The 16,108-nt window shown below is 42.3% G+C and overlaps 1 protein-coding gene across 1 annotated transcript in view; it reads right to left on the minus strand.

Moving 5' to 3' along the window:
* Positions 1-16,108, minus strand: part of gabbr1b (gamma-aminobutyric acid (GABA) B receptor, 1b) — a 447,163-nt gene that overhangs the window by 409,957 nt on the left and 21,098 nt on the right. Inside the window, exon 3 of the mRNA XM_088404671.1 lies at positions 2,655-2,719. Within this exon, the coding sequence (XP_088260797.1) occupies positions 2,655-2,719 (65 nt within the window). The remainder of the gene's footprint in view (positions 1-2,654; positions 2,720-16,108) is intronic.

A 16,108-nucleotide genomic window follows, 5' to 3' on the forward strand; every position in this document is an offset into this window, starting at 1 on the left:
GAGGACCATGGTCTCAGATTTGGAGTCTCTTATCTTCATCCCAGCCTCTCCACACTCAGATGCGAACTGCTCCAGTGAGAGTTAGGAGTCACGGCCTGAAGCAGCCAACAGCGCAACATCCACAAATAGCAGAGATGCAATGCTGAGACCCCTAAACCGAACCTGTGCCCATCTCCCTCATGCCACACGCTGTTCGACAGATGCAAGAGAGAGGAGGAAAGAGGTTTCACCAAAGCGTTGTAAATCTATTACAAAAGAAACTGAGGTAAGAAATTGGAATTTCAAGTGTAAACTCTGATTGTTATCATGTTTGGTCAGCGACAGGCTGTACTTTGTTCCCCTATATGTTTTTTCGCTCCCGCGTTTTTTTGGTTGTACTTTGTTGCAGTTGCTCTCCTGTGGTCCCGCTCCCTCGATTGCCTCGCGCTCCCGTTTTAGACTTGGTTCAGACACGTTTGGTCTCGCTTTGTTTTGTACTTTGTAATTTAGGTTGTACAGTCGGCCCCCGGTTTACGAACACCCTCTTTTACGAACATTTCGACTTACGAGCATGGACCACAGAGTTTTTTGTCCCCCACTTACGTGCAAACCTTTCGTCTTACGAACAATCTGACATGCCGGCCATTGTATTAGTTCAGATATTTTAGCTCTGCTGCGTCAACAAAATCATCAGACGACGCTGGTCACGGCAACGTTGAACGCTATTGCTCTTACAATGTCACAGTCACTGTCTTAGTCACGGTGTCAGTCACGGAGATGCCGATATGCTATTGGTCGATTAAGGTCACGGTCTCGGGCTCACTCACGGAGATGCTATTGGCCGGCGTCACGTCAATCACAGAAATACCGATATGCTATTGGCCGAACGCCTTTATCTAGCTTGATGGCACAGCTGGTCGGGATGGAAGAAAGGAGAGAAAATGAGTGAAAAATGGAAGGAAGGAATGTTGTGAAGACTTTGCAAATTTTATCTGTTAGACATGGCTTCTAAAAATGCAAGTGGCGGTAAAGGAAGAAGTAAGAGGATGATGACAATAGAAACCAAGCAGGAGATAATAAAAAAAATACGAAGGAGGCGCATGCATAGTTAACCTTGCTCGTGAGTATGAACGGAACCGCTCGTCAATCTTCTAAGGGCAAGACTTTCCTTGCCGGGGGACGGACCTCGCTCGACAACAAAATGGAGAGGCTTCTTCTATTATGGATTAAAGAGAAGGAAATCGCCGGTGATATGGTATAGTTTGAGAAAAGTTCTTGTTTAAGAAAATAAATAAATACATTCTACGGGTTGGTCTCAGCTCACCTCCGTCTCCACTCAGCTCAAATCACGTCGCCCCAGAGGAAAATGTCATTTATCCTTTGTGTATACATGTTAATTAAATTAACTACACAGTAGGTTTTGGTACTAATTATAAATGTGTGTGTAAATACGTGATGGTTTTATCTCTGATTTAACCACGCGTTGCCAGTCAATGTGTACGTACAATTGACATCGTTTGCTCACGCATGACACGGAAATGCTGATATGCTATTGCTCTTACAATGTCACAGTCACTGTTTCAGTCACGGTGTCAGTCACTGAGATGCCGATAAGCTATTGGTCGAACGCCTTCATCTAGCTTGATGGCACAGCTGGTCGGCACGGAAGGAAGGAGAGAAAATGAGTCAAAAACGGAAGGAAGGAATGTTGTTAAGACTTTGCAAACTTTATCTGTTAGACATGGCTTCTAAAATTGCTAGTGGCGGTAAAGGAAGAAGTAAGAGGATGATGACAATAGAAACGAAGCAGGAGATAATAAAAAAAAAAATACGAAGGAGGCGCACGCATGGTTAACCTTGCTAGTGAGTATGGCCGTAACCGCTCGGCAATCTCCTAAGGGCAAGACTTTACTTGCCAGGGGACGGACCTTGGTCAACAACAAAATGGAGAGGCTTCTTCTATTATGGATTAAAGAGAAGGAAATCGCCGGTGATATGTTCTCATTTGAAAAAAGTTCTCGTTTAAGAAAATAAATAAATTCTGCGGGTTTGTCTCTGCTCCCCTCCGCCTCCACTCAGCTCAAGTCACGTCGCCCCAAAGGTAAATGTCATTTTTCCTTTGTATATGTTATTTAATTTAACTGTACAGTAGATTATGTTAGTCATTTTTAATATGTGTATAAAGTCGTGATGTTTTTACCTAAGGTTTTTGCACGCGTTGCACGCATTCACTAATTAACATAGGTTTGGATTGCCCGTCATACGAGCAGTTCAAGTTACGAGCGTAGCCGCTGAACGGATTGTGTCCGTAACACGGGGGCCCACTGTACTTTGTCGTTTGGCTTTTTCCCTTTTTTGTTCCACGCTCGACGTGCTCTTTGTGTTAAATAAACTGACTTAAGCCCAAACACCTGTGTGTCTGGTTGGGGTCCTCGCCTGCACGCGGTTATTCGTGACAGTATGTTGTCCAAGGATGTGAACTTCCAAGTATGTGAACACATTTCCAAGTATGTGAATACATTTTTTTCTAAGTACATTGAACTGATAAAAAATTGTGTGTGTGTGTGTGTGTGTGTGTGTGTGTGTGTGTGTGCGTGGCCGTGCGCGTGTGTGTGTGTGTGTGTGTGTTGATCTTCCTGGAGTTGTATTCACAAATGGCAGTAACCATTAATCACCTGCTCCTGTGTAAGGCCTCTGTATCTTATACCGCCATCTCTGGGGGGACGGATGATAGAACAACCTGGAAGAGAGATACACAATCAGGTGTAGCAATGCAATACAAGGACTATCAACATAAAGTTGTCCTCGTTTTACAGTATCACTTTTTCTTTTTTAAGGCATGGGCAGGTTTAACCATTACCTTTGGAGTTATTAAAAGGACAGTGTGTAGAGTTAGACCGTTTTTCATTATGGACAGCAGGAGGTGCTGCAATTGCTGCATTTACCATTGTCCGTAGCTATAACAAACATGGCTGCCTCCGGAGAAGTGCCACCCCCATGTAATATAATTTAATGACTAGACCAACGATGATATTTAAAACATACTATTTGTCATTAAGAACACATTCATTTGCAAGTTTTAGAAATTAAAAATCATTTGATGTATTCATTTTTAATGAAAAACGGTTTCATAATGTCATAACTAATGTGTCTAGATCAGACATGTCCAAAATCCAGCCCGGGGGCCAAGTGCGGCCTGCGGTCAATTTCCATCCGGCCCGCAGCCTCCTTCATAAAATCAAAAGGAAACTATTTTCCAGGGTTGGCTCCCTGGTGGCCGAGCCAGAAAAACATCAGTCTAGCTCACCCCCCTGGTAGCCCAGTCAGAAAAACGGCCAAGTCGGGACAGGTTAGCTAAAAGCTACGCTACGCCTTTAACGCAATCAGTCAAAGCCAACACCATGTAGTTTGGTTCTTGAGCTTTGCACTGCCTTCCTGCAGTGAGCATCCACTCACATCAAATTCAACGTGAGGCCTTTAGATGGAGATCTTATGACACAATAGGCTATTGCAGCAGTCTATTAAAAATATGGGCTCATTTACATGTGTCTTTACACATGGCACAGAAGGCCTCCAATTGTTGAAGCGAATACCCTAGTGCAGACATGTCCAAAGTCCGGCCCGGGGGCCAAATGCGGCCCGTGGTCAATTTCCATCCGGTCTGAGGCCTGCGTCATAAAATCAATAACGTCTGGCCCGCATGGAGAATGAATACATTGGGCAGCAGCGCTGTTACGTGCGTGTGCTAAATGCTGCCATCTATAGGCTCAATTAGGAATAGCAAATTAGCATATGAGTAATTGACTGTATGAGCCCCTAATTTTCTAAAATGGCGACAATCAACAAAAGGAGGAAAGTTGAGCTGCAGTGTGACGCAGTGAGCTGTGGTCAGCACCAGCAGCTGTATATCGCCAATTCTTACTGACAGCTGGATAAGGACAAGTTTCCGAGACGTTCGAGCATTTGGTAAGGAAATGGTAAGCTTGTTCAGTTTGACGTATTCATGTGAGAAGACATTTTCGGTTATGAACTTAAATAAGAGCCGTGTGAGGACACGGCTTTCAGACTCTCACTTACAAGACATCTTGCATACTACTGCCATAGCGCCAGACCTGGCCTTTGTCCTGCACTCCAGATCTCAGTTTCACCCATCACACTCATGCGGACAAGGACATTTTTCATTTACAATGAGTCTGAAAATGTTTTTTTTTTTTTTTTTTAAGCGCTCACTCCAGAATAATAAACATTTAAAAATCCAATCAACATTTATAGTTACTAATTTCATATTTTAAATGAGCCCTGCACTTGTTGATATGACGATTACTTGTTCATTTTTCTGTTATTGTTTTTAAAAATTCTATCAATATTAAACTGCCATGGTGAGGTATTTTTTTGTTTCAAATGTAATTTGCACCTAAGAGTACAGTTACTTCTGTTCAACTGTTTCAAAAAATTTAATTGGTGTTAAAAAAAAGTGAAGTTACGTGACTATTCAATTCCAATATTTAATGTCAATTCATTTTTCATATGCATGTTTCAAATTAACCAAAAAAACATGCTTAAGATAACTGAAATGAAATTAAAAAATGAACATTTTGAACAAAACGGAGTGCATTATGTTCGGGGACACTGCAATGACTGGCTTTGGCCCCTTGTCCTCCTCTTTTAATCCTTCTGTTAGAAATCTGGGTGTGATTTTTGATAGTGCTTTTAAATTTAATAGGCAATTTAACAATGTTTTTACCAATTACGCCTGTTAGCTAAAGGTAACTACTGTAACAGGGACTAATGTAACGCTCTGTATGTTGGCATCTCCCAGTATTCCTTTAACCATCTTCAACTCGTCCAGAATGCCGCTGCCCGTCTGCTAACAAACACTAGAAGAAGAGAGCACATCACCCCAGTCCTTTATTCCCTCCATTGACTTCCAGTTCATTTTAGAGTTGAGATTAAACTTTTATTGTTCGTTTTTAAAGCTCTTAATGGCCTTGCCCCACCGTATTTATCTGAGCTTTTAACTGTGCGGGAACACGCAAGGGCTTTGAGGTCATCCAACCAACTGGTGTTGAAAGTGCCCAGGTCCAATTACAAGCACTGGGGTGACCGTGCCTTCTCGGTGGCTGCTCCCAGACTCTGGAATAAACTCCCTCTTAATTTACGCACTTTATTGGACCTGGGCCTCTTCAGATCAAGACTGAAAACCCATTTATTCAGGACGGCTTTCAATATTCAGTAGAGTGGTGACTCTCTTCTTTACATCTTTTATTTTGTGTTTTTATTATTGCATATTCTGTGTCTTAAAGTGTATGTGTTATTCTGTATGTTCTACTGTGAAGCACTTTGGTCTAGCGCTAGGTGGTTGTAAAGCGCTATATAAATAAAGCACATTTCCATTTACACACACATATTATATACAGTCGGCCCCCGGTTTACAAACACCCTCTTTTACGAACATTTCGACTTACGAGCATGGACCGCAGAGTTTTTTGTCCCCCACTTACGCACAAACTTACGAACAATCTGACATGCCGGCCATTGTATTCATACATTTATTTTCGCTTTGCTACGTCAACTAATTCAGAAGTTGACGCTCATCACGGGTACGTTGAACGCTATTGCTCTTACAATGTCACAGTCACTGTTTCAGTCACGTTGTCAGTCACGGACTCAGTCACGGAGATGCTATTGGCCGGCGTCACCTCAATCACAAAAATGCCGATATGCTATTGGCCGAACGCCTTCATCTAGCTTGATAGCACAGCTGGTCGGGATGGAAGGAAGGAGAGAAAATGAGTGAAAAACGGAAGGAAGGAATGTTGTGAAGACTTTGCAAACTTTATCTGTTAGACATGGCTTCTAAAATTGCAAGTGGCGGTAAAGGAAGAAATAAGAGGATGATGACAATAGAAACAAAGCAGGAGATAATAAAAAAAAAATACGAAGGAGGCGCACGCATGGTTAACCTTGCTCGTGAGTATGGACGTAACCGCTCGGCAATCTTCTAAGGGCAAGACTTTCCTTGCCGGGGGACGGACCTCGATCGACAACAAAATGGAGAGGCTTCTTCTTTCATGGATTAAAGAGAAGGAAATCGCCGGTGATATGTTCTAGTTTGAGAAAAGTTCCCGTATAAGAAAATAAATAAATAAATTCTGCTGGTTGGTCTCTGCTCCCCTCCGCCTCCACCCAGCTCAAGTCATGTCGCCCCAAAGGTAAATGTCATTTTTCCTTTGTATATGTTATTTAACTATACAGTAGATTATGTTACTCATTTTTAATATGTGTATAAAGTCGTGATGTTTTTACCAAAGTTTTTTTGCACGCGTTGCCCGCATTCACTAATTAACATAGGTACAGTTAAATTAAATAACATAAATATACAAAGGAAAAATGACATTTACCTTTGGGGCAACGTGACTTGAGCTGGGTGGAGGCGGAGGGGAGCAGAGACAAACCCGCAGAATTTATTTATTTTCTTAAACGAGAACTTTTTTCAAATGAGAACATATCACCGGCAATTTCCTTCTCTTTAATCCATAATAGAAGAAGCCTCTCCATTTTGTTGTTGACCAAGGTCCGTCCCCTGGCAAGGAAAGTCTTGCCCTTAGGAGATTGCCGAGCGGTTACGGCCATACTCACTAGCAAGGTTAACTATGCGTGCGCCTCCTTCATATTTTTTTTATTATCTCCTGCTTCATTTCTATTGTCATCATCCTCTTACTTCTTCCTTTACAGCCACTTGCAATTTTAGAAGCCATGTCTAACAGATCAAGTTTGCAAAGTCTTCACAACACACCAACCAGCTGTGCCATCAAGCGAGATGAAGGCATTCGGCCAATAGCATATCGGCATTTCTGTGATTGACGTGACGATGGCCAATAGTATATCCGCATCTCCGTGACTGAGACCGTGACTGTGACCTTAATCAACCAATAACATATCGGCATCTCCGTGACTGAGACCGTGACTGTGACCTTAATCGACCAATAGCATATCGGCATCCCCGTGACTGAGACTGTGACTGTGACCTTATAAGACCAATAGCATATCGGCATTTCCGTGACATGCAAGAATAGTTGTTATTGTTGTTGTAGCAAAGCGAAAAATATAGTGTGGACACACTGACCGGCATGTTGGATTGTTCGTAAGACGAAAGGTTTGTGCGTAAGAGGGGGACAAAAAACGCCGCGGTCCACGTTCGTAAGATGAAAAACACACACACACACACACACACACACACACACACACACACATATATATATATATATATATATATATATATATATATATATATATATATATATATATACACATATACCCATTAGCCTGCTGATATAGTCCTCCTAATCGAGCCACCGTCTCATCCATCCCCTCTCGAATGATTGTCCGCCACGCCCCAGCTTCCCTACCCCTGACAGCCTCTCCACAGCGACCCGCTCTCATCAGCTTTCACCCCAGCAAGTATCTCTCTCTAAATAATTTTTCTGTCGCTAAACCCACCTACCTGTGTGTGCTCTTGGGCCCTCCATTCTGCAGCTGCGTCACATTTTATTTCTTACTATTGCAGTGGGCCCCCGTGTTAAAAGATTCATCTGTTCCGCGGTTGGGCTCGTAAAGCGCAATTCACCGTATGGTGGGTTATCCAAACCTATATTAAATAGTTAATGCGTTTAGAACCCCAAGTAAAAACATCAAGATTGTACATACTGTACATATTAAAATTTGGTACCAAAATAGTATAGTAAGTGCTACGTATATATAATCTACATGCTTACAATCGTTTATCTCCAGCTTTGTTTCTATATAAATCATTGTCTAACAAATGAACCTGACAATTATCTTCTTCCTTCTGTCTTCTGTAACATGACTAGCAATCTAGGGACCCATGGCTAACCCATTCAAGTTTGAATTAAGCAGTAAAATGCAGTATAAATACGGTTTTGTAACCACTCGCGATAGAACTAAGTTTTACCATTCCGGCATTTAGAAACAAGTGAGGCGGACCAATAGCAGACCAGCACCTTCGTGAGGAGACGCCGACCAATAGTAGACCAGCATTGTGGTGACACGTGGCAGGGACGCAGTGATTGCAGCAGAAAATAAGTGCAATTTCCTAAAAATGGTTTGCAGATGGTGACAAAACAATACAAATTCAGCCAACACCTTAGGGTTGTTTAGGGTTGTTAAGTTGTTTTTGTTGCAAAGCGGGGAAAGGACCTTAAAGAGGGGACGAAAAAACTCAAGTATTCCACATTGCAACATGAAAAAAACGTAAGTGAGGGATGCTGTAATCCGGGGGTCCACTTAAATTGAATATGAACGAAATAAAATAACACAAACATATCAGTATCAAAAATGAAACACGAAATAAAGAAAAGGCTTGCGCTCACCAAAACAAACTGCGATCACAATTGATCAGTCTTTTCAATATCTCCCGATTTTTCTTGACCTCTTCATGCTTTCTTTCTCTTCGCACTGAGATGCACAGTGTATCCACTCGGGTGTTCCCAAAAGTTTTTTAAAAATACCGTAGTGCATTGAGGAGCTCTATTTACCTTTGAATTGAGATCTACAATACTGCATATCCACTCGGATGTCCCAAGAGGTTTTTAAAAGCACAGTAGCACGTGTGTCCAGCTGTCTTCCTGCAGTGAGCATCCACTCACATCAAATTCAACGTGAGACCTTCAGATGGAGCTCTTATGACACAATAGGCTATTGCAGCAGTCTATTAAAAATATGGGCCTCATTTACATATGTCTTTACACACGGCACAGAAGGCCTCCAATTGTTGAAGCGAATACCCTAGTGCAGACATGTCCAAAGTCCAGCCCGGGGCCAAATGCGGCCCGTGGTCAATTTCCATCCGGTCCGAGGCCTGCGTCATAAAATCAATAACGTCTGGCCCGCATGGAGTATTAATACATTGGTAGCAGCGCTTTTACCTACGTGTGCTAAATGCTGCCATCTATAGGCTCAGTTAGGAACAGCAAATTAGTATATGAGTAATTGACTGTATGAACCCCTAATTTTCTAAAATGGCGACAATCAACATAAGGAGGAAAGTTGCGCTGCAGTGTGACGCAGAGAGCCGCGGTAAGCGGCTGCAGCTTTCTCTCGCCAACTTTTACCGACAGATAAGGACAAGTTCCGAGAGATTCGAGCATTTGGTAAGAAAATGCTGAACTTGTTTGGATCGACGTATTCCTGTGAGAAGATATTTTCGGTTATGAACTTAAATAAGAGCCTGTGAGGGCTCAGCTATCGGACTCTCACAAGACATCTTGCTCATCCATAATATTGCCATAGAGCCAGACCTTATTTTAAATGAGTCCTGCACTTGTTTATGACTATTACCTGTTCATTTCTCTGTTATTGTGTTTAAATATTATATAAATATTAAACTGACATGGTGAGATTTTTTTTCTTGTTTCAAATGTAATTTGCACCCAAGAGTACAATTACTTGTGTTCAACTGTTACAAAAACGTTAAAGTGTTAAAAAAAAGTGAAGTTCAGTGATTATTCAATTTCAATATTTAACGTCTATTCAATTTTTATATGCATGTTTCAAATTAACCAAAACACATGCTTAAGATAGCTGAAAATGTATTTAAATTAATTGCTGTTATACTGTATGTAAAGAATGGTCACCAAGGTTGGCCCTCCTACAGTTTTTCACACCAAATCTGGCCCCCCTTTGCAAAAAGTTTGGACACCCCTGCCCTAGTGTCTACGGGAGCAGGCAGATTACATACAGCCTGGAGACAAAAGTTAGCTGAATTCTAATTGGCTAAAAACTCCAACTTAACTCTCAACACTAGAAGCTTAACCAACGAGTTCGACTTGAGTTGACATTGGTCATACAGGGAACAAACAGACCATACCAGGCCGTCCGGTACCTCGTCGCACTGAAGCACCCCCCACACAGTTCCTCGAGGGACACGGTCTAAGGCCTTCTCCAAGACCTATTAGCACATGTAGACTGATTGGTGAACTCCCATGCCGCCTCGAGGACCCTGTCACTCTGAGGTACGACTTACTGACAGACCCTCCTCTCCAGCACCCCTGAATAGACCTTACCAGGAAGGCTGAGGAGTGTGGTCCCTCTTTAGTTGGAAAACACCCTCCAATCCCCCTTCTTAAAAAAGGAGACCACCACACCGGTCTGCCAGTCGGAGGGCATTGTCCCGTTGTCCAATCGATGTTGTAGAGGCTTGTCAGCCAGGACCGTCCTACAACATCCAGAGCGTTTAGAAAGTCAGGGCGGATCTCATCATTTTTTTGACTACCTCAGAGACTTCAGCCCGAGATGGGAGAGCCCACATCAGAGCTTCCAGCCTCTGCAAAGTATTCTGCCCACCGGTTCACGACGTCCAAAGTTGAAGTCAGCAGCACATAATCTTCACTGTACACAGTGTTAATGGTGCACTGCTTCCCCCTTTTGAGACACCAATTTCCTCAAAGACGTCCAGAAGTCGTTTTCCATGGCCTCACCAAACCGATCCCAAATCTAAATCCACACCCGAGTTTTTGCCTAGGCGACCGCCAAAACCACACTCTTTGGCCAGCAACTTCCAATTTATTACAGAAGAAATCTAACTAAGGGATTTACAACACTCCTTTTTGTGGCTGCCACTCCGCTGCCACTCTCTTCACTTCTCACTCACAGTGTGTGTGAGTTTCATGAGTAAGATGGCACAGCCAATCTGGTAAGCAGCTCACGGGCACGTTGACAAGACATGTGATTGGCTCCCGGCGTTACCATCGACCAAGGAGGGCAGGAGTAATGTGTTTGTGGTCATTCATTTCTGTGTGCCCTGCGATTGGTTAGCAACCAGTAAGAGGGTACCCCGCCACCTGCCCGAAGACAGCTTAGAAAGGCATCAGTGATCCACGATCCTTTTAAGGACAAGCTGTTAATAAAATGGATGGATGGATGGATAGATGGATAGAAAAAAGCCATCTAGTTAGTAATAGAAAACAGATTTTAATTCTTAATAATTATACAGAATGTATGAAAGGAGACAGTAAAATATAAACAGTGTTAAAGATTTAACACTTGTTGTAAAACTGCGAAAACCTACTGATAATTGGAAATGATTACCAGAAAGTGCAATAGAAACCCAAGCTAAGAAGTGCCTTCAGTCTTTTAATAAAACATTTTAATGTGGGAGAGAGAGGGATAAGGATGCCAAGGGGGTGGGGGTGGGGTAGTTGTATGCCAGATGACTGGGAACAAACTCTTTGATGAAGAGGTCAGTTGAGCTTTGATGGAGGTGGAGAGTGACTTTGATACACACCTGTCGCCACATTATTTCACACTACATGCATCACTAACCATTCATGCAGAGGGAAAGTCAATAAATCTGGAAGCACAGACCAACGAGCTCTGCGCTGGCATTTCTAGGCATAGACTGACTGTAAAGCACCATTTCATTGAAACCCCTTCATTACCGTTTTCTATCTGACACTCCCCTGGTCCGCTTCTCACAGCAATGTGAGAAAGATAATCAGGGATAATCCATTTAGAGTACGCCATCCAATATAGGTTCAACAACAGTGTAAAATCCTAAATGCTAAACATCCAAGTCATTACTCACCAGAGGCCAGAAAAGACCACTGGACGTGATTTCTATTGTAAATGCAACCACACTACCACCCCAATGATCAGCACAAAGAGGAAATGACAGCTCTAGCCCGATAGCTGGCTTACGTGTACATTAGAGGGATCAGACAGCTGCCTCTGGGTATCAGTGCAACATCAGTGCAACATCAGTGCCTTTACTCTGATTGAAAAGGCTAATAATACTAAGCATGATGAGTTTACAATTGCTGTTCATTAGCTTTTCCTTCTTATGGTAGTTTCAAGTCTGTTTTATTAATGGTGTAATATCTGTTTTCTATTGAGGTGGGAAATGGCCCTTGACCATGACAGATCTCAAGAGTGGTCAGATGAGTTTCATGCTAAAAGGTTGACTGATGTAACAAATGGAAAGGTCCAGAGATGTGACTGTAGAATGTTGAACAGAAACTAAATCACGTGGATCAAGACTTTATGCAAAATCAGAAACAACCACTTAATTGCTTTGGAACTAATCAGTGTTGAGTGTTTAAGGACTGTAACAATAAAAAATTGGGTACCTTTAAAAACCATTGTAGTAGTAGCTAATTCGTACACATTACAATTGGTCAGACGTTTACATACCCCTAGTCGTTATGAGCATGAATGTAATACAATTATTCAAACCTGTTTTCAGGTTAGAATGACTGCATTCTTTTTTTCTTTTTTTTTAAGTCTTGAAATTAGTAATTCACACAATTCTAGGTTCAAATTTATAAACTTACTGGCTCAAACAATTGTAAAAAACTGATTGATGCATTGTGGTGTAAATGTAAAGGATTTTGAATCAGTTAACACAATTAATAGTCAAATTTTAAATTCTGTTGCTAGTGTGATGAAAGAAAAATCAATAATTCAGAAAAAAAAGTGTTATCACAATCTATCTGACTCAATAACTCACCTATACTTGGGTGACTGATTACTAACCACATGAGATATTCAGTTTGATGATGGCGTTTGTGGTTGTGTCATTGGACTTGGGGCCATATGTTTTTGAACAGCTGGAGATATATTAAATTGGTCAGGGTCAATTCATGACGGCCAACAGTATTTTTGATTACTCTGCTGGTGGAGATTGTGCTACTGTTGATTCAATACAAAAAATAGGATATGTGAGTTCTGTGACAGACAGCTAAGAAGGGTAAGGCATATAGGACTGAAATTTGGCATGTTAAGATATAATGTGAAATGGTAGAGAAATGGATGATGTGAGATGAGGAGAAGAGTAGACTAGATGAAAGAGTGTTATCTTGAAGCAACAAACGAGGCTTCAAAGCAATTTTATCAGGTTCTGGAAGAGTATGAAAAGAATGTTATTGAGGTAAAATGAGTCACACAGGGTGATGATTTTGGAGCTTGAAACTGAAGGTGTGATTATAAACGTTGTTAGTGATTAGACGATGTGAGCAACAAAAGTAAAAAATGTTTACTGGTCCGACAGTCATCAGTTGTTCAGTGCCCTGCTCACCTCATCGTCGGTCCGCCATTTTTTTCACACTGAAATTTGGAATCGTCGGTCCGTCAGATAGCCACCAGTCTGTCTCCAACACCCGTTGTCACTCTCCCCTCTTTACCCCTGTGGCTCACTTCTGTTGTCGAATGACCCCATAAGCCCCAAAAATCTTTTGTAAGCACTTGCACCCAAAACTTTTTGTTTTACATTTTTCTACTTCCACCAAAAATTAACCCAACGTCTTTAAGACACATTTTACCAGATTTAAAACACAAAGCAATAAATGGCATGGGCTCATGGGAGACCATTTACATTGATGGAGAATTTATTTCTGCAGCAAAAACAAAACAAACAAACAAAAAAAAACAGCGGGGGTTGATGGGCCATGGATCCCAAAAGGTATCATTTGCTTTCATTGATAGTGCAGTAAGATTCCCTGGCTGTTGCTTTGACAAGTTCTCAAATAACATAAACATCTTACATGTCCAATGTTTAGAAGCTGTACAGTGATATCCGAAAACAGAAGTTACATTAAACATTCCTGTCATAAGCAGGAAAGGATTTCAGATTTTTGTCAGTATATTTTTGGAATTAAACATAGGGATATCATTGTGTTTCGTTGCTCAGGTCCAATGATTGGATGCCATTTTGTTGTTGTTTTTTTCAGTGTCAAAATAAAAATGGCAACCAAAGTCTGATTTTATTCCTATATTCTATACTGTATTCCTATCATTTCATCAAACAAGGTTGCATGCTCATCATGGATTGTCCATACAAACTCCATGTTCAAATATGAGTATGTCCATATGTGCACCTGGCACCAAGACATCATATGTAGGCCAAAGTTTGATGATTGGTGACAAATTTGAGGTACTATTCTCGGATTTGCAGCTGCATGCTTTGGACATTTGGTTGAAGAGAGTGTCAGAGCGCTCAACTGATCAGCACCTGGTGGCACCCTGGCGTATTGTGAGAGTCAGCTGGGAACATCCGTCAGAGTCCCTGTCGAAAGGATTCAACCCCCACCTTTGGCAGAATTTCTTCCACGTTTCAGCAGAGGCAGAAGACATTGAGATCATGTTCCACGCCATTATTGTCAAGGCTGCTAAACAGAGTTGTGCCCATAAGGTGATTGGTCACTGTCGTGGCGGCAATCCCCGAACACCTTGGTGGCAACTGGCTTTTTTGGCATGGGCAACTGGATGCAGCTGAAAGGTACCGACTGGCCAAGCGGAGTGCAGCTTTGGCGGTCGCTCAGGCAAAAACCCGGATTTGGGAGGAGTTCGGTGAGTCCATGGAAAACAACTTCTGGACAGCTTCGAGGAAATTTTGATCCAGCATCCGGCACCTCAGGAGGGGGAAGAGCAGTGCATCGTTAACACTGTGTACAGTGGAGATGAGGTTCTGCTGACCTCAACCCGGGACATAGTGAGCTGGTGGCTCGAATAAGTCCAAGGCCTCCTTAATTCCACCAATATGACGTCCTCTGAGGAATCAAAGACTAAAAACTCAGAGGTGGACCCTCCTATATCTGGGGCTGAAGTCACTGAGTTGTTAAAATAAAAAAAATTAAAAAAACAAATAAAAAACCTTAGTGACTAGGTGCTGGGGGTAAATAAGATGCGGCCAAGTGAATAGGAATGTTTATTGGATGGTACTCAGATTAACCCTGTTTTATGGTTAAGAGACTGGAAACAAAGCTGGAGATGGCAGGAAGATGATAATCAAGAAAGATTGAAGTGTGATAAATATGCAGAAATCAGAAAAGGGGAAAAACACATTGTCAAAGCACTGTATAAAGCGGGAAAACAGCAGCAACGAGAAGGAGTGTAAATCCAGGAGCATTATCAACGACTGGGATGGACTCACAGAAAAAAGTTATTCCCCATCCATGTCTCAGTCATGTTCAGCAAGCATAAAGAGATGAAAATCAAAACGGCCAGTCAGGCTGTCAGTAGCAACGGACTGTCCATCTCTGCCAAATAGGCACCATTACAAAAAAACAAAAACAAAAATAAAAACAACACTTCTAATTTCTCAATTTGATTTATAAAACCTGAATTGCGATGTCTGATATTGCATCTTAAAAATAGCACCTGAAAGCCAGGTGCAAACCAACACAGCAGGATCAGCAATCTTTCTCACTTTTTAGAAATGGCAGACAAAACATTCAACTATTAAGCATTAACTTTGAATTGTCCTTGTTTTAGAAGACTGACATGAAGACAGTTACATTAAGCAGTTAAAGCAGAACAGCTGACAAAACAACAGTTACGTATGTAACAGCGGTTCTGTGAGTCTCGGATGGCAACCAGAAGCAGTGCTAAAAGCACAGAATAAGCCTTAACGCAAGATGAGAATGCATACCATCAAAAACATCATGTATATGACACCGGGGACATATATAAGGCAGGGTCCCCCGGTAGTCTGTCCCTCAGAAAATACATGCCCAAACAACGCAGAGACAAGAAATCCGAGTGACAAGTAACTCTGGCGGTCATCCGGGGCTCATAGAACCGCTGTTACATACATAACTGTTGTTCTATTACGCCCCTCCGGACCGCTAGATGCGGTGCTAAAAGCACGGAATGAGGAATCACAGTGAGGTCACAAGAAGACCCTGGCACTCACCTCAACCTCACATAGACGGCCCCGAGGAGCCCAGGACCACAGACAGAGGATTGGGGGCAGATACATCCACACAGGAGAACCTGGCAAAAGTGCCAGGCGACAACCAGGAAGCAGCAACACAAACATCGTCCAAGGGAACCCCTTTCAATGCAGCCCAAGAAATCGCGACCCTCCTAGTAGAATAGGCACGGACTCCCAAAGGCAAGTGCTGTTCCAAATTTCCAGCAAGCATGCATGATCCAGTGAGACAAACGTTGTTTGGAAAGAGAGGAGCCCTTGCAAGGACCTCTGTACGAAATGAAAAGCTGAGACTTACGAAACGACGCCGTAGCATCCACATAAAAACGCAGTGCCCGCACAGGGCACAAGAGGTCGGCAAAGGTCCAAGCATCCCCATTCAGGGGCACAAAACAAGCCAGCGAG

Source organism: Hippichthys cyanospilos, chromosome 21, assembly GCF_059441005.1.
Source record: "Hippichthys cyanospilos isolate Australia breed blue-spotted pipefish chromosome 21, RoL_Hcya_1.0, whole genome shotgun sequence".
Lineage (NCBI taxonomy): Eukaryota > Metazoa > Chordata > Actinopteri > Syngnathiformes > Syngnathidae > Hippichthys > Hippichthys cyanospilos.